A 25,266-nucleotide genomic window follows, 5' to 3' on the forward strand; every position below is an offset into this window, starting at 1 on the left:
GCGGCCGTCTTACAGAGACAGCAGCGGGAGTGAAGCTCACTCTACCGGGAGAATCTCTGAATGATGTCATGAACCCAGACATGTGATTACTGATGTTTTTGTAGAACATCATCTGTGTCTTCCATGCATTGTAAATAAAATAAACGCAGACACCGCTCCATGTAACGATCAGGCTAAAACCATTAGCTGGTAGCTCCTCCCACACACATGCCAGGGCGTCAAGCTTAAGGACAGGCGGTGAGCAGAGAATTCCCCGCGTGGCGAGAGAGGCGGCCGGCGTGAATTTGTCGCACAAATTGGGTTTGGTGTGAATACAGCTTGACAGGACCGAGCAAACATAGTGAGTGCAAGAACACAGGCAGGACGAATCAAGAAGGTCAGACGGTGAAAGAAGCAGAAGAAGATGAAAAACATCTAAATTATCAGGACAAACATTCTGGAAACTGTACGTCCCGTTACACCTGGACTCAAAATACCAGCACTTCAAAACAAAATCATCATAACAGTCAAACACGGTGGTGGTAGTGTGATAGTGCAGGTGGCCTTGATGTTGGAAAGTCCTTCAGTGAGTCTGAATATAAACGAGAGTTAGTGAAAATTCTTCCAGAGAAAGAAGGTTAGGGTCCAGATGGAGCCAGGCTGCTTAAACAGCTTCCTTCCCTTAACAATGTAATTAAAACATCAGTGTGTTTAATCATCTGGACACTTTGAGGCCCGAAAAAGGTAATAATTCATTCAGCAAACAGCACTCACTTTGAGTGTCGGCTTAATATGATCCATCATCTTTACAAAGTTCTGGACTTCTGGCTAAAGGCCAACCTGAGGGCTTTGATCCTCTTTGAACTTCACCAACTTTCAGCCTTTTGAAAGTCATAAAGAGGATTCTCAGCGGTAAAAGTAGTGATCCGCTTTAACTGCACACAGCATGCTGTGTTTAGGGCCAAACTGGATCCTCTGAGTTTTCTTTAGGTCTGAAATAAACCGCTCTGCTCTGCTGCAAACAGGCTGCATGACTGCTGCAGCAGCCTGGAACATGTCGGGGCTTTTCTTCAGGGTGCACGGCTGATGTTTCCCATGTGCCTTTGTCTGCAGGGGAGTTTTTACGTGCCCAGTGAGAACTGCCTGGAGAGGGCTCACGCATGGCACCGCCGGCTGTGTCGCCTCCTGCTGGTGGCTCACGGCGGCCTGCACTCCTACTGCACGGCGCTGACGAAGGAAGTCCCACAGCTCCAGCAGATTCCAGCAGAAACAGGTTTCCATTCAAACCCATTCCCTCGTTTGTCATCCCATTTGTGTTTCATAACTTTACTTTTATGAAAACAGATGCGATGATGGAAGAACCAACAAAACATGCTCTGAGAGAAAAAAGGGAAATGAAAAGCTAAGAAAAAGGAGATGGGATCGCTATGAGAATAAATGAAGTTCTGTGTGTTTCTGCAGAGTTGGTGCCCGTAGAGGAAACTCTGAGTCAGCTGTCCATACAGTTACAGGTGAGTTACAGGAAAGTGCTGAAAAGACGGTGATCAACCTGGCATCTGCTCCTGTTTCCTGTCTTTTTACGTCTTTCCGCACTTTTGTTCTGAAAGTTCACTTTCTTTTGTAAAGAGCAAAGGCCATCCTGAGTTCAGAAGACAAGTGTGTCTGTTGAGTTAGAGTGGAAAGCTCTGTTCTTCATGAACCCTGACTGCAACGTGCTGCATGTCTCGCAGCTGCAGGGGGGCCACGAGGCGGCAGCAGAGCAGATCAGTCGGGACGTGAGCCAGCTCTGCTCCCAGCTGGCCGCTCTGTGGAGGCGCTTCCTGGAGGCCGCTGTGTTCAACCCGCACATCCTGTCCTATCTGGCTCAGGAGCATCACACGCTCCGGGTGAGTCCTGCCTTCAAATATAGCAGTTTGCGTTCTCGGCGCCCACGCCCAAGCGCAGGAATACTTGACGTTTTAGGGCTGCAAGCTGCTCTTCAAGACCTGCGCCAGTCTTTTCACAAGACAGGGAGCAGCTTCTATTCCTTTGGAACTGAGAGCAGAAAAAAGTCAAACGTATGAGAAAGACACAAATTCTTTCAAAGAAAGTCTTGGTGATTGCAGCCTGGACGTTTTCCAAAGTGTTAAGAGAAGTTCTCCTTTGAACTGCAGAAAAAGAAACCAAATTGCGTGTTAGTAGAATCACAGACATCATGATTTTACTCCAAACCTCTAGGAGGTCTGAAGCAGCAAACAGGATGTGAATGAAAGACCATCACATCATGCTCTGACCTCAGGGCAGCATTCAGCAGCACCGAGCCTTACAGGACTTCTTCCATTAGAGATTTGGCTCAGTACCAGAGCAGCAGCACACATTGTTACCTTCAGGGTAAAAGCTAAGATGAACTGTTAAAAAAAAAAGCATGTAAAGGTCTGACGACAGCAAAGAGCTTCCTGTAATTAAGACAGTTACTTTTTGTGCTGATGGGCTTTTTTTGGCTAAAAGCTCTGACAAAGTCCAGAAATGGCGCTCAGTGGGGTAAAGGAGAACACATTTAATAATGAAGTTGTAAAGGAAATAAACGTATGTTCTCTTCAGATTTACAACCCTTTCTCACCTCTGTGGCAAAAACATTAAAACAGACATTAAGCACACCTTCACCTTTCTACTTCTTAAAAAACTTTAAGTCTATATAAACACTTTTACAATTTTGAATTCTTGTTCATTTTTTTAACTGAATTCAGGATTTGTTCATCTCGATTTTCCTTTTTAAATAAAGCAGAACGGCTTTAACCCTCTTAATCCCCCTCATGCTACATCAGAGAATTGACAAAAATTCAAATGTTTTGGAAATAAGATGTTTTTTAAAACTCTTTGATGAATTCTGCAAAAAATATTTGCAACTTCCTTTCTTTATGGGATACAGACAGTATGAATTATGATCCGTTGTGAGACTCAAGATTCCAGATTTGCTTTATTGTCATGATTGGGCTGATTCCCTCCACTTCAGCAGGTGTGAAGGGCTGATCGGAGGCGCTCTGCTCCTCGATGGCTTCAGGCGTCTGCAGTCCTGACAATCTTGCTGAGCCGTTGTTTGTCCTGAACCGTGCAGCTGCCAAACCAGGATGTGAAGCTTTGTGTCAGGATGTTCTCAAAGGACCCCTTGTAGAAGGTGATGAGGTGAGGTGTTGGAAACTCAGCCTTCCTGAGTCTCTGGAGGGGATGGAGGCGCTTCTGTGCTTTCTTGATGACCATTGTGGAGTTGGTGGAGGAGGACAGGTCGTTAGTGAGGTGCACCTCCAGGAACGTGACGCTGTCGACCTTCTCCACAGCAGCACCGTTTATGCTCAGATGAGTGTGGTGATTGCCAGACCCTGAAGTCGATCATCATCTCTTTTGTTTTGTCCACGTTGATCTGGAGGTTATGGGATGTGCACCACACTGCCAGCTGCTCCCCCTCCATTCTGTAAGCAGACTCGTCATTGTCGCTTATGAGACCGATCCCTGTTGTGTCGTCTGCGAATTTGACAATGTGGTTGGTGTTGTATCGAGCTGCGCAGTCATGCGTGAGCAGACTGAGCAGCAGTGGGCTCACGACACCCCCCTGTGGTGTGCCCGTGCTCACTGAGATGAGCCTTGATGTGTGTCTGCCGATCTTGACTGTCTGCAGCCCGTCTGTCAGGAAGCTGAGTGTCCAGTGCAGGTTGCCATTTTCACGCCTAGTAGCCTCAGCCTCTCCAGCAGCTGCTGTGGAATGACGCTGTTAAAAACAAATCTGGAATCGATGAAGAGGACTCTAGCATAGGTGTTTTTCCTCTCTAGATGTGACAGTGTGAGGTGGAGAGTGGAGGAGATGACATCTTCCGTGGATTGATTTGCTTTGTATGCAAACTGTAGAGGGTCGGTAGTTATTGGAAGACTGTTCTGTGCTTTAGGACCAGGCGCTCGAAATATTTGGTCACAATTGGTGTGAGGGCCACGGGGCCAAAGCCGTTTGGGCAGGCTGGATTTGACTTCTTTGGGACCAGAGTCAGCAGCGTCATCTTACATGACCAAAGTTCTGCATGTGAAGCTGACAAAGACAGATTTAAGGAAATTGTTAAGGAGGTTAATTTTGTTTCTCAAATGACAACAGTTGTGTCTCCATTTGAAACCATCAGGTCAGAAGGTTCTCAGAGGCGTACTTCTTCACCGAACACCCTAAAGAGATGTCCCTGACGTTTCAGGAGGAAATGTAAGCACCACCCTTTGAATCATCCTCTGACCTGAAGGAAGTGAGATCAACTGCATTCTTTTCCTCAAAGCATCAACAGACACGCTCAGATAGCTGCAGAAGTGCGGAGCTCAGACTACTTGATCAAAATGCCTCCTTTACCCGTTGAGTGCCTGGACATCGATGGAGATTGGAACAGCCTGCCCATCATCTTTGAGGACCGATATGTAGAGTCTCCACAGAGAGGTAAGTCTCTCCTGTTCGATTCTTCTCACAGGTTTAGATTTTCTGCTGAGTGAACTTGCTGTCCATGTTTGGAACACTTTCCCAGAGCCTGCATCACGGCTGCAGACGCCTGAAGCCATCGAGGAGCAGAGCATCTCTGATCAGCACTTCACACCAGCTGAAGAGGAGGGAACCAGCCCAAATCCAGGATTAGCATCAGCAGCAATGCAGGAATGTAAGGAACATGAGGCTTCATCCACGCACGTCCCAGTTATGAGTGGAACATTCATCAGTACCCAGAGCCTTATCCACCAAGGCCAGAGTGCTGAGGTTTCTTCAGAGGAAGCAGAAATCGTGAAGGAACCAGAGGAAGATGAGGGACGAAGGACAGTGGAGTGTGCAGGAGAGAGCAGCAGCATTAAAGAGGAGGAGCCTTCAAATCCCTCCATGGAGGCTGAGGGGGAAGACAACTGCCTTCTTACAGCCTATCTGCATCCAGGTACACCATTCTTCTCCGGTGACTTCAGAAAAGAAATGGCTCACCGAGGCTCTGCGGGTGCAAAGGTCATGAAGCGCTCGTCTTCCGTCATCTCAGACTCTGGGATCGAAAGCGAGCCCAGTTCAGTGGTTTGGCCTGCAGAGGCTGTGCTTCCAAGACAAACCTCTCAGGAGGAGATGCCGAAGCAAACAGTTTGTAACCAGCGTGTCCATCAGAGCTGCCTGGAAGGCCTGCATTTAGAGAGTAACAGCAGTCTTCCCAGTGGAGGCATTCAGGCATCTCTGACCTCCATCAGCTCCTTACCCTACGAGGAGGACAGGCAGCAGAGGCACCTCAGTAAACTGACAAAGTCAGCATCTGCTCCGCAGATAAGCAGTCCAGAAGACGAGGAGGAAAGCTCTGCGCTTCCTAAACAGGAAACGGACAGGAGAAGCTCAGTGCGGCAGCAGGATCTATGCAGGAGAAACTGCTCCCTGAACTGTAACCTGGATTCACAGCAGTATGAATCATCTCAGTTAGTCGTAAACGTCTGCCACAATCACAAGCAGAGGACTTCTGAAAACCCCTCTGAGGACCGGCCGGAGACGTGCAAGACAGCATCCAGCGGTGCTTCTGAAGAGCAGCTTTACTCTGCAGAAAGTCCTCATTTGAAGGGCAGCGCTGCTGTGAGGAACCACCAGACACTCCTGAGTGACGACTGCGCCTCAGTGGAGGATGTGCATCTCGTTGAACCTGACAGGACGCTCTATGAAGCTACGAGCCCCGCAGAGGAGCCTCAATGTTCCCAAGAGGACAAGCTGGGGGGTGTCTCCCACCAGCCGAGTCTGGAAACACCCTCAAAAAAGTCTGCTGACGCTCTCAATGCTGCTGGTGTCACTCCGAGGCCGAGCGTCCTCTCAGGGCTGACACCCAGAGATTCCCCGTTACCCGCCAACCCCACCGCAACGCCAGCGGGGGACAAGGAGCCTTTGGAGAACCACACAAAGCCCTCCAAGATCCCCAACTCAGGGCTGGCCTTCATGAATAAGAAGATGGTGGAGGTGGTGAACATGTCAGTGTCCTGTGCCCCCACCTGCCTGCCATTTTCCTCTGTCCTCAGAGACTCTCCCTCCATCAGCGGAATATCTACTCGCCAGGCCACCTCACCAATCACCCATCAGCCCCTGGGCTCCTTTGGCATCATCTCTTCATCTTCCCTGAGTCCCCTGAACATGGACGACGAGTCCAACGAGCGGATGCTGAAGTGAGTTCTAGCTTGAGCCCCATGACACTGAGCTGCCGCTGTAGTAGCTAAAACAGTTCAGTTTCTGAATCCTCGTACATCTGCAGCTCAGATGTTCATGGTTAACTGTTTTTTATAAAAAATGTAGTAATTAACCTTAGGCTAGACTTTTCATGGGACTTTTTTCCACAATGACTGCTGAACTAATGAACGTTTCGGAGTAAACTGTGTGCAGTGATACTGTCATACATTCAAAATCCTAAAAGCTCATTAAGACTGTTTTTGTTTGACAGCATATTTTTTCCTTATTCCAAGTTATTCAAGTTACAAACTGACCAATCAGACTTCAAAAAAAGTAGGTCACATCAAATGTTCAAAACATTTGATTGACAGATTTCAAGTGATAGGGGTGTGGACTTCCAACAAGCTCACTCCTGATTGGTGAAACAATTTGTCATAGAAATGATGACCAATGATGACTCGCACCAATCGTCTGGAGAGATATTTCTGCCGTATGCTGCACACAAAAATTTTTAAGTTGAAAATGAAAATATTAAATATTTGCTTTTCAATAATTTTTTTTGTTTTCAATAATTTTTGTTTGCTTTAAGTTTTTTTTTGCTTTCAAAAATATTTTTGCGTTTGCAAAACACGTTTTCACATGCGTTGTGTGTCATCTCACTTTTTCCCGATCTTTGATTTTGCTGAGTTAAGTGTCAGTTTAGCGTGACAAAGCTGCCATCAAGCAGCTGCTGATTGGTCCATTTTCTAACCAATCGGGTGTCTCTGTCTCATGTTGACGGTGCTTGGAGGCAGACATGGACTTTGGACTTTGTGTCGGTTTTGTTCAAACGGGATTCTGCCGTTTTCAACCATTCTGGCCCGTTTCTCTCAGAGTAAAACCCAGAAGGAGCAGCAAAGCAGCTAAAATCAAACAGAGTTTTTTACTTATTTATGTCAGTGTTGTGACCAACGTGTTTAAAATGTCTGCAGCAGAAAAAAAATTGTCCGAGCTCATAGTCTGTCCAGCAGGAAGTAACACTTTATAATTTGTATCTGAACTATGGTTTTATTTTGATCAATAAATGTTGAAATATTAAGAGAAAATAGCATTTTTTTCATGAATACATTTTTTTTAACTTAATTTTTTTTTATAAATATGTGCTTAAGATCTGTTATTGTGTTGTTTTAACAAACAGATCTTAAAGAAAATCACACTTTTTACCAATAATTTGCTCCGCAGGATTGAAAAAAAATACACACAGGCCTGTTGATTTAATGTCAGCAGGTAAACTTTACAGTTTATTTTACAGTTTCAGGAGATCCTCAGCCATAAATTCACAAATCTGACTTAATAAAAATGAATCAATGCTAGACAGAAAGAAAGTATGAATTATTGTTAAAATGATAATAATGAAAATGTCTTCTTCCAAAGGGACAAAGTTGATAGTAAAAGGAGCTGGTTTGGTTTCTCTGCCTGGGTAGCAGACACCATGTTAGATAAATGAGGCGATTTAATTGGTTACAATCTGGACCAACCAGCAGCTGTTTGATGGCAGCTTTGTCACGCTAAACTGAAACCAATGTCAGCAAAATCAAAGATAGGAAATAAGTGAGATGTGACACAACGCATGCGAAAACGTGTATTTTGCAACCGTAAAAAAGTTTTTGAAAGCAAAAAAAAAAAAAAAGAAAAAGAAAAAATTTTAAAGCAAAAAACAAATAATTGAAAGCTAATATATAGTATTTTTGTTTGCAACTTAAAAAGTTTTGTTTGCAACATAGTGGCAGAAATTTCCCCCCATACAATTGCAGCTTACTGACGGTTTCTGGTTCCAACATGGCGCCGTCTGCAACGAGAAGAAACGGCGACTGAATTGACTTCATTTGGTTGGAGCTGGAAATAAACCGTTTTCTGTGGAAGACGTCACACTGACTCAGTCCAGTTGTCAGATGCAGTTAGTGGTCCCATCAGCAGCCTGGTACTTTGCTCAGTGTATGCGGGCTGAGGGTGAAACCAAACGCTTGCTGACTGAAAAAGCTGACTGGATGGAAGTGTGTCGATCAGAGCAGCTGCCAGTCTCGTTCCCGCCTCACAGAGATTTTTTCATATTGTTAAATTTGAATGAAAACTTTTATGATTCAGTTAAATTTGAAGTCACTGCGTCCTGCTCCCGATCACATTCTAGACCCTCTTTGTTTGTTCAGATGTTTTTTTAAGAGGAAAAAACAGATTGATGGTCACTTCAAACAGGCGGTAAGTGATATGGTGTCAGTGCAGAGCCCATCAGCATTTGTTCATGTGTTATAGGAAACTTTACAGGAGTGCTTTAACCATTGTGTTATCTTAGATGACCCCACCCTTACATTGACCTGTTCTCTCTACCATGACAAAGGTGAAAAGATTTCATGTAATCCATGGACACCAGTGAAGATCACAAATCATTGAAGAAAAAAGGTTCAGAGCACTGTCTAGTGGGTCTAGATGACCCAACTCCCAACGTTGGAGTGCCTAGGATAGCACAAGGGTTACACAGGACCAGAACAGGAGCTTTTCTGAGTCCAGGAGCTGGCAGTGCCTCCTGCCTGGATGAAGAAGCACAACTTCATGAAATGAGGGGAAGTGCTTGAAGAGCAAAAGTCAAGATGAGATTACATGCATTCTGGTTGATTGAAATCCCATTAAAGAGCAGGTGGAGACGGATCCATGATGATTAGCTGTGAAAACAGAGACAACAGTCGGGTTTGTTTTTGACTCCTGGTAAAGTCTGGAAGTTGGCAAGACAGGAGTTTAGAGGAAATGAGTGAAACATGTTTGCACAAATCTGCAGTTTTGGGAATGTGCCACCAAACTTGGTTTCCACCAAGTGGAAAAACTGCAGAAGTTCAGTTTGCATCTTTATAAACTTTCCTCAGTTTCTACAAAGCCAAAGAGGAGCTGCTGAAGGAGCTGAGCTTCCAGGCCACCTTGTACAGCAACCTTCCTCTCCTGGCTTCAGACCTTCCGTACTTCCCACCTGAGGAAGATGATGAGGAGTTTGAAGACGGCATTCACCTCGTGGTGTGCGTCCATGGGCTTGATGGTGAGGCTGTCCTTCATAGCAAAGATCGCCGCCTCCTTCTCAAATCCAGAACTCGGTGTGACTTTACCCCCTCCGCCTGCAGGAAACAGTGCAGACCTCCGCTTGGTGAAGACCTTCATCGAGCTGGGACTGCCGCAGTCCAGGCTTGACTTCCTCATGTCTGAGAGGAACCAGGTGGTTAAAAAAAACATGAAAGCCACTCAACGACAAAGCGACACAGAGCCTTATAGCTGCGTTTTTCCCGCTCTTCCCTCCACAGGCTGACACGTTTGCAGATTTTGACACCATGACCGACCGGCTGCTGGACGAGATCATTCAGCACATCCAGCTGTATAACCTCACCATCGGCAGGATAAGGTCAGTGACGGGCGTTTGTCATCTTACCTGACCCTCAAGGGTTGCAGTGTTCAGCGGGGACAGCAGATGGCAGCAAAGGCTCTGTTTTGTGCTAGACAGGAATGTGTGCTGAAAGAGAGAATTCCCCTTTCCTGACTGACTAAAACATGGATCACACGCTACAGCAACGCTCCGCCTGGCTCCAGTCAAATTAAGCTGTTCATTTTTCAGCTTAATTGCCCTCATTGTGCCAATTTGTGTCTTTGTAAGCAATTTCCCCAAAGTTTGGTGACTCTTCTTGTTGTGTGGTATTCTCTGGAGAGCATTGTCAGACAGGAGCGATGGAGTGCCTCAGCAGCATCTGCTTCTTTCAAAGTTGTCACCATATTTGGTTTGCAGGCGGAGTAATTAAAGCGCCTGACAGATGAGCAGGATCTTTCCATCTGTGTTGTGTCCTTTAGCTTGTCAAGTCAGGATGTGTCTTAAGGGGGCGGGGTCAGCTGTGTTGTTTGTGACAGTTGCGTGTCTCTGACTGTAGCTTCATCGGTCACTCCCTCGGGAACATCATCATCCGCTCTGTGCTGACCAGGCCTCGCTTCCGCTGCTACCTGCCCAAGCTGCACACCCTCCTGTCGCTGTCGGGCCCCCACCTGGGCACGCTGTACAACAACAGCGCCTTAGTCAGCACAGGTGAGGCGGTACTGCTGCTGCTGCTGCTGCTGCGAGGACCTCCCCTGCCGTCTGAGCTGACTGTGCGGCTGTGCTCCTCAGGTCTGTGGCTGATGCAGAAGCTGAAGAAGTCGGGATCTCTGCTGCAGCTCACCTTCAGGGATCACGTGGATCCACGGAAAACGTTCCTCTACCTCCTGAGCCAGAAACCAGGTCTGTCCCTGCACATATTCACAGTCACACCACCTCATTGTTCTCTGACACAAATTCTGCGAGCGTCGACAAGAAGCGGGCTGTTAAAGGGGTCCAAAGAGCCATGTAGAGCCACTGCTTCATCCTGTCCAGATTGTGATGAGACACACATGCTCCTCCCTTCTGTCTCATTTGGTTCCTCTGTGTCCTTTCAGGCCTGCAGTTCTTCAAGAATGTGGTTCTGGTTGCATCTCCACAGGACAGATACGTTCCCTTCCACTCAGCCCGGATTGAGATGTGCAGAACCGCTCTGAAAGACAGAACCACAGGTCAGAACTGCTCTCTCAGAACTACTGTAACCCTCCTGCCTGTTGATGTCTTTTATTTTAGTTTCCCGTCATCCTTAATGACAGACTTTCAAATGAATCTTCAGTTTTTCTCATGTCTCCTTTCGGGATCACTCTGTTCACCAGAACCTTTTCCTGTTGTTTGTTCAGCTGTGAAATACTGATCTATGGTTACATGAAACAAAGGAAATATTTGCAAACGACGGCTTAGAAATCCTCTGAAGAGGATCAGAAAGATCTGAACTGAAGCAGCTTCCGGAGCTTCCTGCCTCATTCCTCCCAGCTCTGCAGGTCTCTGCAGAAGTTTCCATGTTTGTTCCACCCTCATCACACTTCATCTGCTGGTTTCTATCAAACTGGTTTCTGTGCATTTTGAACACTTTCTGAATCTGGAGTGGAGTGAGTCTTCATCAGTGTTTTAAAAACCCACAAACCTGTGGATCATTTGAAGAAATGTCTTATCAGGTCATATATTTAGAACCCCCTCTTCTGCCTTGCAGGGCCCGTCTACACCGAGATGATCAACAACCTCCTGCAGCCGCTCGTGGAGGCCAAGGACTGCCGGCTGATCCGCCAGAACGTGTTCCACGCCCTGCCCAACACAGCCAACACGCTGATCGGCCGCGCCGCTCACATCGCCGTCCTGGACTCTGAACTCTTCTTGGAGAAGTTCTTCTTGGTGGCAGGACTCAGCTACTTTAAGTAGATGATCCAGAGGATCCAGTCTGTACAGGTCATGGAGGAAAAGGCCGGAAGGTGGTGGTCAAGCCACAAACTCAGGCCTGAGTTTGACTTGTAGCGATGCAGGGAAAACCGAGAGACTGCTGGGAAACCCAGGGCTGTTTAGTCTCCTCTGTGAGTGATATCTCAGCAGGACAGAAAGTGTGATGGTCCAAAGCATTCCTGTCTCTGCTGAGCTGGTTTTAAGCTCCCTGATTGAACAAAACGTGGTTAATTATAAAAAAATGCACCTTAACATAAAAATGAAAATATGGTTCAAGCTTTTATTTTTTTGTACCTGGAGTATTAGCAGCCAACGTGTGGCAGAGGAGCCATCTGATGAGTCCTGTTCAGATTTAAATTCTGAGAAAGAAGCAAACCGAACCACAGTGTTTGGGTTTGCCTCGGGGACTTGGTCTGCCCTGTGATCGGCAAACTTTGATTCAGGAAATGAAAAGTTAAAACAGGACAGATCAAATTTGGAGGCGTGTGCATTAAAAATTTCCCATAAATCAATGTGCCACTGTTTGCTAAATTCGGTTTGTTTGTTGAACTTAACTCTGTGGGAACTTGGTTCTCCAATATTTTCCCTATTGCCTGTGAAAGTGCAGAGAAGCCCGCGGCCAAACAGCAGAGCGACCTTTGAAACATCCAGAGTCTGTTCATCTCTGCTGTTTAAGGGCTTCTGTTGGGCCAACCAGCCTGAGTTATGCCCGTCCTAAAACGCAGGAAGTGATTACTTTCACCAGTCTCCATGAGTTATGTGGCAGGCAGGTCCCATGATAGTTTCCACATCGTGATGCCCGGTTTTGCTGATTCTTAAGGACCAGGTCCAGTTCTCATCCGTTTCCCCCTTTGACAGATGAAACCTCTTTAAGATCCTGGTTCCTGCTGAGACTCGGCTGTCAGCGCTCCATTTCACAGAAGAGGGACGGATTCTGTCTTACACTGTGCACTTTATGGACCTCAAGTCAAACTTTAGGATTCTTCTGGAGTCCAGACAAAAGAAATGTGTAAAATCTTTTGGCTTGACACCCCCCTCCCCCCTCTGCGGAGTGCTCTGGTGTAGTTTTGCAGAGAAGAACCAATGACACGCTGTAATTCTGCAGACTGTCACTGGGATTGACCTTAATCAAACAAGCTCCTGAAAGAGGCCCCCCCTCACCCCCCAACAGAATGCATGTGGATCCAGCATCCCCCCTTACAGCCCTTATAGCCGTCTGTTTGCCCATCGGGAATCGATGAAAGGAGAAAGAGTTTCGGGGCTTTTTCAGATCCGGGCGTCAAGGGCAGAGAGTTTCCACGGACTGCAGGAACTTTGCTCATGCAAACCAAAAGCTCTTTGACTTTTGGAGCCTGAAGAGGCCTCGGACGGCTGAGCGTACATTTATGCAGCTCTCGTATGTGAGAGTGAACCTGACCCAACAGATCCTTAAGTGCTGTCAGCTCTGGGAGGAGCTGACCTGAACCTGCCCTTTAGCAGAGGGAGCGTGACTGAAGTCTTGTTATTGCTGCTGGATCACCTTTCATTCCTTCAAACTGAATGTCAGCCATGTTTGAATCCACTGTGAAGAACATGTTTTCATTCCTTTTTCTGCTGCAGACCGTAAATATAACTCACCTGTGCCAACTCTGTCACATTACATGTTGTGGATCAGACTCTGTTCATTCTGTGGTAGCTTCAATGTACAAATATAAATAAAGGTATATATATTGCATAGTATTACTGCAAAATATATGACACTAGAATAAAAATGTTCCTTTTGCTTTTGTGGTTGTCATTCATTCACTAATCCGGTTATCTGGGATTTTCTTATGTTCCTACGTCATGTTTCTCCTGCAGAACTTCAGTCACATGTAGTCATTTCCAGTCCCGATTAAATGATTATCACACTTAACTGATGCCTGCACCTCCTTCCATCTTCCTGTGCTTCTTCCATGACCTCCTGGATGAGTCATTCTTCTGTCCTTTGACTCTTTTTGGTCGCTCATTCCTGGAAAAGCTAACTGTACAGTTACCTCCATGTATGGATGATGGATCTCACCTAGCAGTTTAAATATCTGATCTGAATATGACGGTAAAATTCAGCTCTAATTCCAAAGAAAGCTGCTCCTTTGTTCTGGAGCTAATGATCTCAAAAGTTGGTTTTTATTTTGAGCTTTTTTGCTTTGGCTTCTTCCTGCTGCAGTATCAGAAGGAAATTTGATTTAGTGAAGAACTTGCAGCTTCTTCAAGGAAACACAACTGTCTGTAGAAGAAATAAAAAGAGGGAGAGGAGACCCACATCCAGTCAAACATGTGGAAGAGGTGCTGACAGATTTCCACACCTACCCAGACAGACGGCAGGATGGGTCTGTGGACGCGTCCACTTGATGCTTTATTTTGAGCTCATATATCTGTAGATGTCCCCTCAGGTCCAGAACCGCTGTCTGCCAGGATCATTTGTGCTGCTTCGTTTTCAGAAAGGGCTTCATTTCCGATCACTTATAGTAAAATAAGAACTGGACTGAACAACCCCACCCAGCTCGCATTCCAAATACCTGCTTGTTTCAGAAAGCCAAAATCTCATAGACTTCTAAAGAGAAATAAACAGCTGTAACTCAGTCATTCTATTGGTCAGAATCATCATTTTCACTCTGATACCTTTTATTGACGTGTTCTTGATAATCCCCTTTTCTGATATGGTGCCGCTGTCAGACTCCTCCCCCTCTCCTCTCCACTTGGCTGTTTCTCCATCCCAGCTGCTCCCACTTACTTCATCACCTCTTCTGCCTTCATAAGGAGCCTCTGGATCACCAGTCTTCGCCAGTCCGTTGCCCCTGATGGTGCATAGTTGGTCCTCTCGTCTCGTTCATGGTGTTCTGTCTCGTTAAGCCCTTGGCTAATTTCTGTCTCTGCTCATCTCCAGGGATCCATTGTCACAAGTGGTCGCCTGCATCAACCTCTGTCTGGAACCTTCCCTCCGTTCGCTCCTGCTGGTCCCACCTCGAGCCTCTGCCGTCTTCCTGCAAGAAAGGAAAATCCGTAAAACACACCTGCGCCTAACCTACCCCTCACTTACTCTTACATGTTGTAGAAGTGTTCACTACGATCCGCCGCTCACAGCATGCTTGTAGAAAAAATGTGCACAAACATTTTCACTGCATGGGTTCAACATGTGGTCTACGATCATAATATTTTGTGCGAGTCACCAGCATCCTGAACAAGTTTGACGTTTCCCAGAAAACCAGTATGTACCTGCAAGGACAGTTGTGACTATGGCTTTACCTGTGAGTCTACGTGTTGTTTTTTTTACCTGCCCTTGACAACGCTGCGTGGACCACTTTTTGTCTTTTCAACTAAACCCATCCATTGTCTTTTCATTGATTTTTAAAAAAATCTGTCAGCAACAGAATAAAACTGAGGCATTGAAGTCCACAGACCACACAAAGGCTGAGGAGTTCTAGGTTCCAAACAAGCTGTTGAGGTGGAACAATGACCATCCTTTTGGTCATTCACGCACAGCAAAAGAATCGCGGCGGCAGTCCTCTGTGGCGGTCCATTTCAGCTGCATCAATTTCCCACTTCCAGGTTTGGGACAGCAGAGCTATAAATCCAAGCCCACAACAATCCATACTCAATTTGATTCCAGGGTGTTCCTTCTCATTCCGCCAACCATTTGTCACTGCATGTTGGACTCATGATCCAACCGAGGCTCGTCTGAGTCTCTCTGCTGGTGTTTTTTCTCCTCTTTTTTCCATTTCCTTGGATCGATACAGCTCATTTTTCCGCCCAGCCCCTGAGACAACAGTCTGTCACCGCAAACTGATGAGGGAACTTTGCTCACAAAAAGGAGCGCGCTTCATTTGCCGCCAGTTAGCAGCAATTGATCGGTCACATCCACTTATCATCCAATGCAATGAAATCATGTAATAAATGGCGCATTCTTGTTTACAGCTCGGCTCCAACATCACCTCAGAGACTCATCTTGTTGTGCGTCGCTCCTTTTCAGCAATAATGGAGAGGGAAAATCATTTTGTCATTAAATCCATCTGGCAGACTTGACTGAAGCGATGCTCTTCTCATTGTTTGCCTTGTGAAGGATGGAACCCATTAGTCCCAGAGTGACACTTTGGGCAGGCATTGTCAATAAGCTGGCTGCCTGTGGGAGTAATTATTGCCACATGAAACTTGTGTGCTGGAAGATAATAAGATCTCACATGGTCTCATTATCTCCCTTGACACTGATGAGCAGGCTTACACACCTAACTATGAGGAAAAGAGCTCCAGCATGGCACAGGTGGACCTCCAGGACCGTCTGACAGGCCGCCAATCCCACATGAGGCCAGCTTGTTGGAGACATTTTCGGCGTCTGCCAGTTTGACATGAATAAAGTTTGGAAAAATGTAAACAACAAGAGGCCACACTAGAAAGGGAGTGATGATGACGTAGTGACCAGTGCTGCATCACGATGGTCCACCTGGTCTCCAGGTCAAGTCTCACAGTGTCCATAACAACGGAGACCCCCCCCCCCATTCAGTCGGTGGAAGTATTTTCAACTTATTATCCACACATGATTAACCCTTGTGCTATCCTAGGCACTTTACCATTGGGAGTTGGGTCATCTAGACCCACTAGACAGTGCTCTGAACCTTTTTCCTTCAATGATTTGTGATCTTCACTGGTGTCCATGGATTACATGAAATCTTTCCACCTTTATCCACCTTTGTCATGGTAGGGAGAACACGTCAATGGAAGGGTGGGGTCATCTAAGATAGCACAAGGGTTAAGAACACATTCTATGTGCTTTACTTTCAAGAGAATAAGTGGAAAAATGTGCACCACTTTGGAACAAATCTGTCAAGCCTGGCGGAACGCGTCACATTCACTTCCGCTGCCTCTTTTGACCTGCGTCAAATTCGATACCTAATGCTTGTCCCAAAATGTGATCATAAACGAGACGCTCGTCGCATGTGGGAGGAGCTACCCTCAAGTTTTTCACTACATGGAAGCATTGACTGTTTATCTCATTCACAATCAGTGGAAGACATTGATGAAGAAGAGAGATCAAGCTCGTTTTATTTGAAGGAGTTCTATAAACAAAATATCTAAATAGTAGTAGTTACTATTTAATTGAGCAAATGTGATTTAAGTGACATTTTTCTTTTGTTTTCTGTCTTTTTAATCTATGCATTTCATCATTTCTGTAATGAGTTTGATAAATATGTGTAAATTCTTTATTGCTCTGACTAGAATGCTTGAAATAAATCAAATGTCTGACTTCAGGAGATTCTTCTTTTCTATTATTATTTCTTTTACGGCCATCGTTACCTTCTATGCTGCAGGAGCTGCATCTGAATGACGGACGCTTTCAGCGCTACTTCCGTGTCTCTGTACCCTCCATGTTCGTTTTACAAAGATACTGTTCCTTTAACTGTAAGAAATAGAATGCAATTGGCGAGAAATAAAAAACGTTACAAAGTTTTAGAAATTTCAGAACAGCCCAAAAGAAAGAGGAGGTGTGTCCAAACTTTTTGTCTGTACTGTATATGACTTTTTTTTCACATTTGGTTAAAATTCCTGTGAATTACTTTGACAGAAGCTTTGAAGCTTTGACTGGGATCTTCACTAGGCCTTGTTCATGTAACAATTATTATTTTTCAGAAAATTTATTACAAAAACTCAAACGCATTATTCTTGAATAATTGGGTTCTCTAAAAGTAATTTTAAAAGTATTTTTGCAACTCAAAATTCACTATCAAAAAACGATTTCACTGAACTATAGCGTGAATTTAATTTCCTAAAACGTAACTTTAAATGAAATCAAACTAAAATGTCATGTAACCAACCTGGACTAGTTGGGACTTGTTCTGCACGTGCTCACAAAGAACTGCTTTCATGGACATCTTCAGACGTATAGCTTTTTTTGTGACTCATCATTATGTTGTAGTCCTTCTACAAAAGCATGTTTTATTTAGTTTACATTCAGTTTATGTTTTAAGTTTTAGCTTCTCTAAACTCATCAGTTAGCTTAAGCATTACAGTGAGACTGTACTGAAGCAAAGAAAAATTTTTGTGATACTTTTAGTATTTATCATGACTAAGTTAAGCACTGGGTTAAAATAGCATCTGCTTTAAAAATGTCAATGTTTTTACTGCAGACAGTTTGTGTTTAACTAACCCAGACACACGACAGTGAAAGAAGTGCAGAAGAAGAAGATTTAGGTCAAGATTTAACTGAAAACCTCAAAACACAAGCGGTGAACAATTGTTGATTTGATCATGTGATGTCTGGTCTTTCAGTGTTTGATCCTGCAGTTTGTTCAGTACTGAAGCAAAGTAAGCATTTTTTGACTAATGGCTTTTATTACAAATAGCTCATCTGAGTGATACTTTTGGAACTTTGCGATTCTGCACTCTGTAGGTGTGAAAGTGGAGGTTGTGTGTCTCCGTGGGATGGAGGACGATGTCCAGCTCTCTTGAAACAACGTTCTGATCCATTTTTATATTTGTAAATTCCAGGATGGTTGATATCATCATGTTAAAATGTTAATTTTCATCCTAATACATAAACACTTTGATGTCTTCTAGATGAGGCAAGAGTTTCAAAGATGTACTGCTGTTCACCGGAACCACAGAGTTGGGTCGACACAGCCCAAAACTTCTAAAGGGGTTCAGTGACAAAGGGGGGAGCAGTAGACCAGCCCTTCAAAAAACCTGATACAGGTAAGACGCAGGTGGATGCTGTTGTTGAGGCTAGCTCCACCATCCACCTGGAGTTGGTTCAGTGACTTTTGTGACATGAAGAACACTTTCCTGCTTTTCTCAGCCTGACAGCAATCATTTTGATACTTCTGCTTAGTTTTTCTCAAACTCATTTTCTTCTTTGATGATGGGTTTTCACAGGTTTTGTTGCTCTAATTCTTAATTTTTTCCCTTTTTTTATCATCGCTTCAAAACATTTCAGAAACTCTCATAAGTTCTCCTCAAAATTCAGAGCAATCAGCTGCAGTTCAGCAAGAATCTGAGGGAAACCTGAAAATGTCTGGGATAAAATCAAATCAATATCAATCAACTTTGAATTCAATTCAGAAATGTACCTGTAAAGATAGTAACAGATTTTCTCTGAAGAGAAATCAAATCTTTGCACTTTTCCTTTATTGAAAGAGCATTCCAGGTACCTACATTTGTGAAGAAGTTTATCTAACAGTCCGTGTCTGTGAAAGTGGTGCCGATAAAGCTTTTCTCTTCAGATCGGTCACTTCAGGCTTCATGATCAGACGTCAACCAGCTGTCAGAACATTGGTGCCTGAGCTGACAGCAAGGGTCCTGCTCTGCTCAAACTAGAGCTCCAACCTTTCACAGAGTTGGGAATGTCTTTTTAAAGCTATGATTTCATCCATCACTGACAAGTGTGCGTGGGAAATCTGTCAAAGCTGTTTTTATCAAACAAGTCAAACTTGGGGAGGTTCTGAACTTTCTGAAGTTTCCCTGAATTGAAGCCAATGTTTTTTTTTCCTACCGCTGTTTTTCTTCTCTGCTGGAGAAGGATGGAAGCTTCTGGAAACCCAGAGGTGAACTGTAACAAAGAATTGAAGGATGTGTTCAGACTGTTCCGTTCTGTTTTCTGCCATGACCATCTCTTCCAGCAGGTGGTACTGTTTCTCCATTTTTCTGCACTGTGACTCAAGCTCCAGTTGCTAAAAAAGCAGACAATCACGGCTTTTAGCAGAAATGAAAGAAAACATGATCAATGCTGTTTGAAACAGAGAAATATTCTCATTCTCATGACAGTTTTTGGAGCCCAAGTTTTTATTCTTTCATCGGTTCTACCAAAGCTCCACACATCCGGATGGGTAACAGGAGACCCCAACAGCATGGAGGAAGAGACCATCTTCATGTAGCTCAGCTTCAGTTCATCCTGGAAGCAGCAGCAGAGGACGGAGAGCACGACTGACAGGGAAACAAGTCAAAACAAACAAAGAAACAAAAAAAAAATGAAACCATCACTGCTGCTCCATCAAAGGTTTTGCAGGTTTCTATTTGGAGTGATGCTGCGGCTAGCTTTGGAGTTTCTCTTGGACTCAGCAGACACACCAGGAAATGTCAGACTCAGCACCGAGATTTAAACTCCTCCGTCTTCACATTGTCTACTCTCAACAACATCAGAAACTGGTCCAAACCAGGAGATGGAAAAATGAGCTGGAGCTCTGATGGACTCATATCAGCCGTCCAAGGAGAAGCTCGGTCCTTCCAGGAGTCACCAGGACTTCAGAGCCCAAAACCGCAGCAAAGTGGCTGAAGGTGAAGACTTTCACACTGGGTCTCCAGACAGAAGTCAAATACAAATATTACTTTGAATTTCATCTGGGTTATATGTAGAAAAAAATTATATCTCAGTTTACAAATTCCTTTGCATACAAACACACATTTTCATGGACGGTTTTCTTTTTAGTTTTATCTGGAGAACATCAGGAAAATGCAAACACAGAAGAAAAGAAACATGAACATGAGGAACTAACATATATAAAAAAAACGGAGCAACAGAAAGTGATTAAAGAAGATCGGAAACTTTAACAAAGTGAAGAGGAATAACTAAGAACAGCTTTGATCTGCACAGAAGATGAGACACAACTGAACTCTACCTTCAGCATGAAGACACATTTGTCATCCGTGAGAAAACTGTCTGAATGAAATAAACTAAAAGGAAAATCAAGCTGTAAGAAAAATATCATGTTTTTATACCATGTGCAGAAATATTACCTTCAAACATGAAAATCTATTGAAACAAAAATCTATTAATAAACACAAAAAAAGAGAGAGAGGATGATATAAGATAAGATCAAAACAAGTCATTTATGACAGAGCTAAATGTATTGCAGATACTTTAGCCCAATAATAAAGAAGGAAAGAGTTTTTGCAGATTCTCTGAAGAATCATTTGAATTACAAGCAGAAAAAAACTGACTGTTTGGTCCTCCCCTTCATCCACCCAGTAGATCATTAGAGGTGGCTTTGGGAAACAAACTACAAAAAAATGCTTCTTCACCGTAAAAGATCCATTCCAACCTCAGGTTTTTACTTTCTTTTGCCTTTTGTTTGTTAAAGACTTGAATAAAAGTCTGATTGTGCAAAAACATGGAACCTGAAGGGTTCCCGACCCGTTTGCTGTCGGAAACGCCACCCGAGCAAAGACAGCAGACCTGCCAGAGTGGAGAAGAAACCTCTGAGAGGGGTTCAGGATGATGGAGATTCAGCAACTTTGCAAAAAGCTGCTGGATGGAGAAGATAAAGGCAGATCTGGCAGAAGGCTTTTAAAAAATATGAAGTAATCTCTCGGTAATCCCGGCAGATCCCTGCACGGAAAGAAATGGTAATCCCATGTAATGATAGATGATCCTAACAAAGGTCTGTTTCTGTCATGCAAAGAGAAGCTGAGAGGAAAGTTTGGAGACGGAGAGGTCCAGGCCTGTGGTGGCGTCTCGTTCTCCTCATCTGAATCTGCTGCAGCAGCACATCCACAGATCTGCTGAGCAGACACGCCGCTCCCTGGTATGTTCTGAATCCATTTCATTTTTAACTACAGATTAACCTTGATCCTCCATTTCTCAGGATTATCTGCTCAGTGACAAGTGCATATGGTGTGCTTTTCTAAAATGCATCCAACTGCCCCCCCCAATTCACTGCACTCTGGAGCAGAAGTAGATTGAAACAATCACCATCACCATCCTGAGGCTGCAGTTCTAGATGTCTGCACATTTCTAAGGCAAACACAGACGCGCTTTAGTCTGACTGAGTGATAACAGAGACGTTTGATGACATTTAAAGCACTCTCAGAGCCTCAACATTCAGTCAGTCTCCATGTGTAGTTTAGTCCAGACGAGGAAACCAACAGCTTTCCTGTTCAGAAGGAAGTTGGCCTTTGATTGACAGTTATTCTGTTATCTTTTTATTGGTTTTGGTCTGAGTCTTTGTTTTAGGTTTTTCATTTTACAAATAAGTTTCTTCATTTAACTTCGGCTCAAAACCTGATAGAGCAGAGCATTGGCTTTCATCGCAACTTCTACCCACAAAACATGAAAGTCATGAAAATGTTAGAACAAAACATAATTGAACGGATAAAAGTGTCAACAAAGCAGGTGAATGAAGGTAATACATGATAGAGTTAACTGATAAACCAATTCCAAATGCAGTTAACCACGCTGGTTTTAACATTTTAGTAAAAACGACTTTCTTTCTAATACCCACTCCAACCATCTTTTGATCCATCTTAAAAGTAAGAGACCTGGGACGAAAGGCCCCATCTCAAGAGAAACATACAATTAAAACAATAAATTGGAAATAAAATATGATTAAAACGAATAGTACAACAATAGGGTTCAATCATGGATTATTCATCCAGGTCAAGAGTGACATGTTCATATTTCTTTTAAAAGCTCAAAAAGCTTTGCATTAAAGCAACTGAAGGGAATTAGGTTTAAATCCAGATCCAGCTCAGACGAGAAAAACAAAGACGTTCATGTTTGTCTGCAGGTGAAAGCATCAGAATGGAGCGGAGCAGGGAGCTTTTAGCTCGCCCGCCGTGTTTTCTACGTAACAAAATAAGCTCTTCTTCAAATGGCATTTTTTCATCTGGTCCTGATTTACAACAGTTTAAATAAAGAAATAATAAGAAATGGAATTTTAAGATTAATTTTCTTTAAAAACGTCCATCATCATAAAATTGCTACAAAAACAAGTTAAAGGGTTTAAGGGCCTTTTCTTGAGCCTTTTAGAGTAAACGATATTCATTTATGTGATAACTTATTACCTTTGGCACGCTAAAGAATCAGTTTTTAAATGAAATAGGAGCTATTTCATTTTACTTCAATCTCTGAGGCACTGGCTAAGAGCCGTCAGATGACCTGAAAACAAAGATTATTCATCATCATAGTTTAGGTGAAGGATACAAAAACCTTTCGAAGAGACTTCAGCTGTCAATTTCCACTGTGAGGAATATGGTGAGAAAATGGAAGACCAGGGCACAGTTCAAGCAAAGGCCCGGAGTGGCCGGCCCAGAAAAACCTCAGATAAGCAGAGGATGGTGAGAACAATCCAACTCAACCCACAGAGCAGCTCCAAAGACCTACCAGGTGATCTGGCTGCAGATGGTGTCTCTGTGCATCGTTCAACCATTCAGCGCACTTTGCACAAGGAGATGCTGTATGTTAGAGTAATGCGGACCCTTTTCTGCGCACATGCCACAAACAGAGTAGCTTGGGGTATGCTAAAGCACATTTGGATAAGCCAGCTTCCTTTTGGAATAAGGTGCTGTGGACTGATGAAACTAAAATGGAGTTATTTGGACATAAGGGGCGGTATGCTTGGCGAACAAAGAACACAGCATTCCAAGACAAACACTTACTACCCACAGTCACATTTGGTGGCGGTCCCATCATGCTTTGGGGCTGTGTGGCCAGTGCAGGTACTGGAAATCTTGTCAAAGTTGAAGGTCGCATGGATTCCAGTCAGTGTCAGCAGATTCTTACAAACAATGTTCAAGAATCAGTGACAAAGTTGAAGATACTTCAACAAGACAATGGCCCTAAACACTGCTCTAATTCTACAAAGGCATTCATGCAGAGGAACAAGTCCAATGTTCTGGAACGGCCATCTCAGTCCCCAGACCTGAATATTATTGAAAATCTGTGGTGTGATTTAAAGCGGGCTTTCCGTGCTCGCAAGCCATCAAATCTGACTGAACTGGAGATGTTTTGCAAAGAGGAATGGTCCAAAATACCTTCAACCAGAATCCAGGCCCTTATTGGAAGCTATAGGAAGCGATTGGAGGCTGTCATTTCTGCAAAAGGAGGATCTACTAAATATTGATAACATGTTTCTGTTGGGGTGCCCAAATTTACACACCTGCCCATTTTTGTTTAAGTAACTTTTGCACAGTTTCTTTAAATACAATAAACTTCATTTCACTTCTCAAATATCACTGTGTTCATCTACTATATGATATATTTAACTGAGACTGATGATCCAAACAACCAATGATTTATGAAGAAAAATCTTGAAAAGTATCAGGGGGGCCCAATCTTTCTCATACCACTGTAGTTGACTCTGTCTCAGAAAATGATGTTAATATGCTGACATTTGGGAGTCTGAACTTGTCTTTGTTTTTCTGCAATAGCATTAGCACAGTTAGCATGCTGCGTTAGACAAACAGCACCTGAACACAGAGAAAAACCATCCATCCCAGACCAGCTTCTGCGATGCCCTCAAAGCCTCACACATGCTCCATCACCGCATCTCTCCAGCTATTACCTGCAGTTAGGATGTTTCCTCACTCTGCAATGCAGATGGAGTTTTAGGCAGAGGCATGCTCGCTGTTTAAATAACCCATACGAAAAGGATCTAGTAGAATCTTCTAAGACTTTTGTCTCTTGTATCTGAAACTTGTAAGTTAGGCATAAGACAGTCAAACCACTTATAAGATCCTTAGTAAAATTGGACAATATGAAACTTGTATTGTTTAGTATTATATAAGAAAATGATATGATAGTAGTTCCACATACATTATTTTTAGAAGACATGTGTAATATAAGACTTTTATGAGATGAGCAACTTTTAGTGAAAAAGTAATCCTACAAGTATTATAGAAAACATTTGCAAGTCTCATTTGAAAAAAAAGTTAAATGACACAAAACATTGGAAAGTTAAAATTTAGCAGTTGGTAGGTTTTCTAAAAGCAAGGTTGTTGATTATCTCTCATCTAATGGATGTTTCTCAAAAGTATTGCTTATGAAATTGGGAACTAATTTCATAACTAATTTCATAATAGACTAATAATATAAGATAATAACATGGAGTACAAAATGTTTTACAAAGGAATAAATGTGCAATTTATCTTTGACCTAATAGGTGATAATTCATTTTAGTTACATTGGTAATAGTTGAGACAGAAATGTCTCCTTTTGGAACCTCAAAATGAAGCAATGAAAACATTCTCATGTAGTTATTATCTACAGTATTTTGTTTTCAGTAGCTTGCAAACAATTGAGCTGGACTGTGAGCACTGAATATACACACATAGTTTAATTACAACACTTATGGCTTTGTTAAGGCCGGTGGGAAACTGAACAGTTGACATGTAGCTCAGTTCAGTTCTGACGTGAGAACCTCTGACTGACCTCTGCAGTGAGCATTTACCATAGTTTCCTATCGCATATAAAGACTGGTCAGCCATGCCAATAAAGTGTGAGACTAAAAATACAAGCTGCAGGTTTGAGTTGCTTGTTGTAGATCGAGATGCCGGTCTTCCTGTTTATCCAAATCTCTAGCAGAATCAAATCAAAATTAGTCCTACATTTGTGTTATCAGTATATTTATCCGAATTATTCACTCATTTGTGTAATAATTCATTAAACTCTGATATTTGAAATGCTCTTACACGTTTCTCAGAATAAATATATTTTTAATGAATAAATGTCAGACGAATGTCGGGATGAGATCCTAACAGATCTTTCAAACAATTCAGTTGAATGGATTTATTTGTATAACTTGGAAAGAAGAGTGTGAGGAAGGAGACGGCAGAACAGGTGTGGTAGGTAAAGGTGGGGGCTTCTGGGTCTCCTCGGTTGGTTAAATCTACAACATCCCATAATAATACGAGGCATGTCAGTTTGCTCATCTTTGTTAATGCTTTGCACTGTGGTCTGTAAATATTTCGTAGTGCTTGTGCAGGTAAATATCTAATCATCAAAGCCTAATTGAAAGCGAATTAACAGATTAGCAGCTGAAGGTCATTTGAGGAAGAGTCACGTTCATTGGAGCGA

The 25,266-nt window shown here is 43.4% G+C and overlaps 1 protein-coding gene across 3 annotated transcripts in view; it reads left to right on the top strand.

Annotated features, from left to right (window-relative positions):
- Window positions 1–13,237, top strand: part of fam135b (family with sequence similarity 135 member B) — a 44,468-nt gene extending 31,231 nt beyond the window's left edge. The window contains exons 8-20 of one of the 3 annotated variants that reach the window (XM_011481302.2): window positions 1,093–1,252; window positions 1,441–1,490; window positions 1,710–1,865; window positions 4,122–4,195; window positions 4,266–4,420; window positions 4,506–6,141; window positions 9,037–9,203; window positions 9,286–9,377; window positions 9,463–9,560; window positions 10,078–10,229; window positions 10,311–10,421; window positions 10,616–10,729; window positions 11,248–13,237. In XM_011481302.2, coding sequence (XP_011479604.1) covers window positions 1,093–1,252; window positions 1,441–1,490; window positions 1,710–1,865; window positions 4,122–4,195; window positions 4,266–4,420; window positions 4,506–6,141; window positions 9,037–9,203; window positions 9,286–9,377; window positions 9,463–9,560; window positions 10,078–10,229; window positions 10,311–10,421; window positions 10,616–10,729; window positions 11,248–11,453 — 3,171 coding nt within the window. In that variant the 3' untranslated portion in view covers window positions 11,454–13,237. The remainder of the gene's footprint in view (window positions 1–1,092; window positions 1,253–1,440; window positions 1,491–1,709; window positions 1,866–4,121; window positions 4,196–4,265; window positions 4,421–4,505; window positions 6,142–9,036; window positions 9,204–9,285; window positions 9,378–9,462; window positions 9,561–10,077; window positions 10,230–10,310; window positions 10,422–10,615; window positions 10,730–11,247) is intronic. The other 2 variants (XM_020707365.1, XM_020707364.1) reach the window with 2 other exon arrangements.
- The last annotated feature ends 12,029 nt before the right edge of the window (window positions 13,238–25,266 follow it).

This window comes from Oryzias latipes, chromosome 11 (genome assembly GCF_002234675.1).
Source record: "Oryzias latipes chromosome 11, ASM223467v1".
NCBI lineage: Eukaryota > Metazoa > Chordata > Actinopteri > Beloniformes > Adrianichthyidae > Oryzias > Oryzias latipes.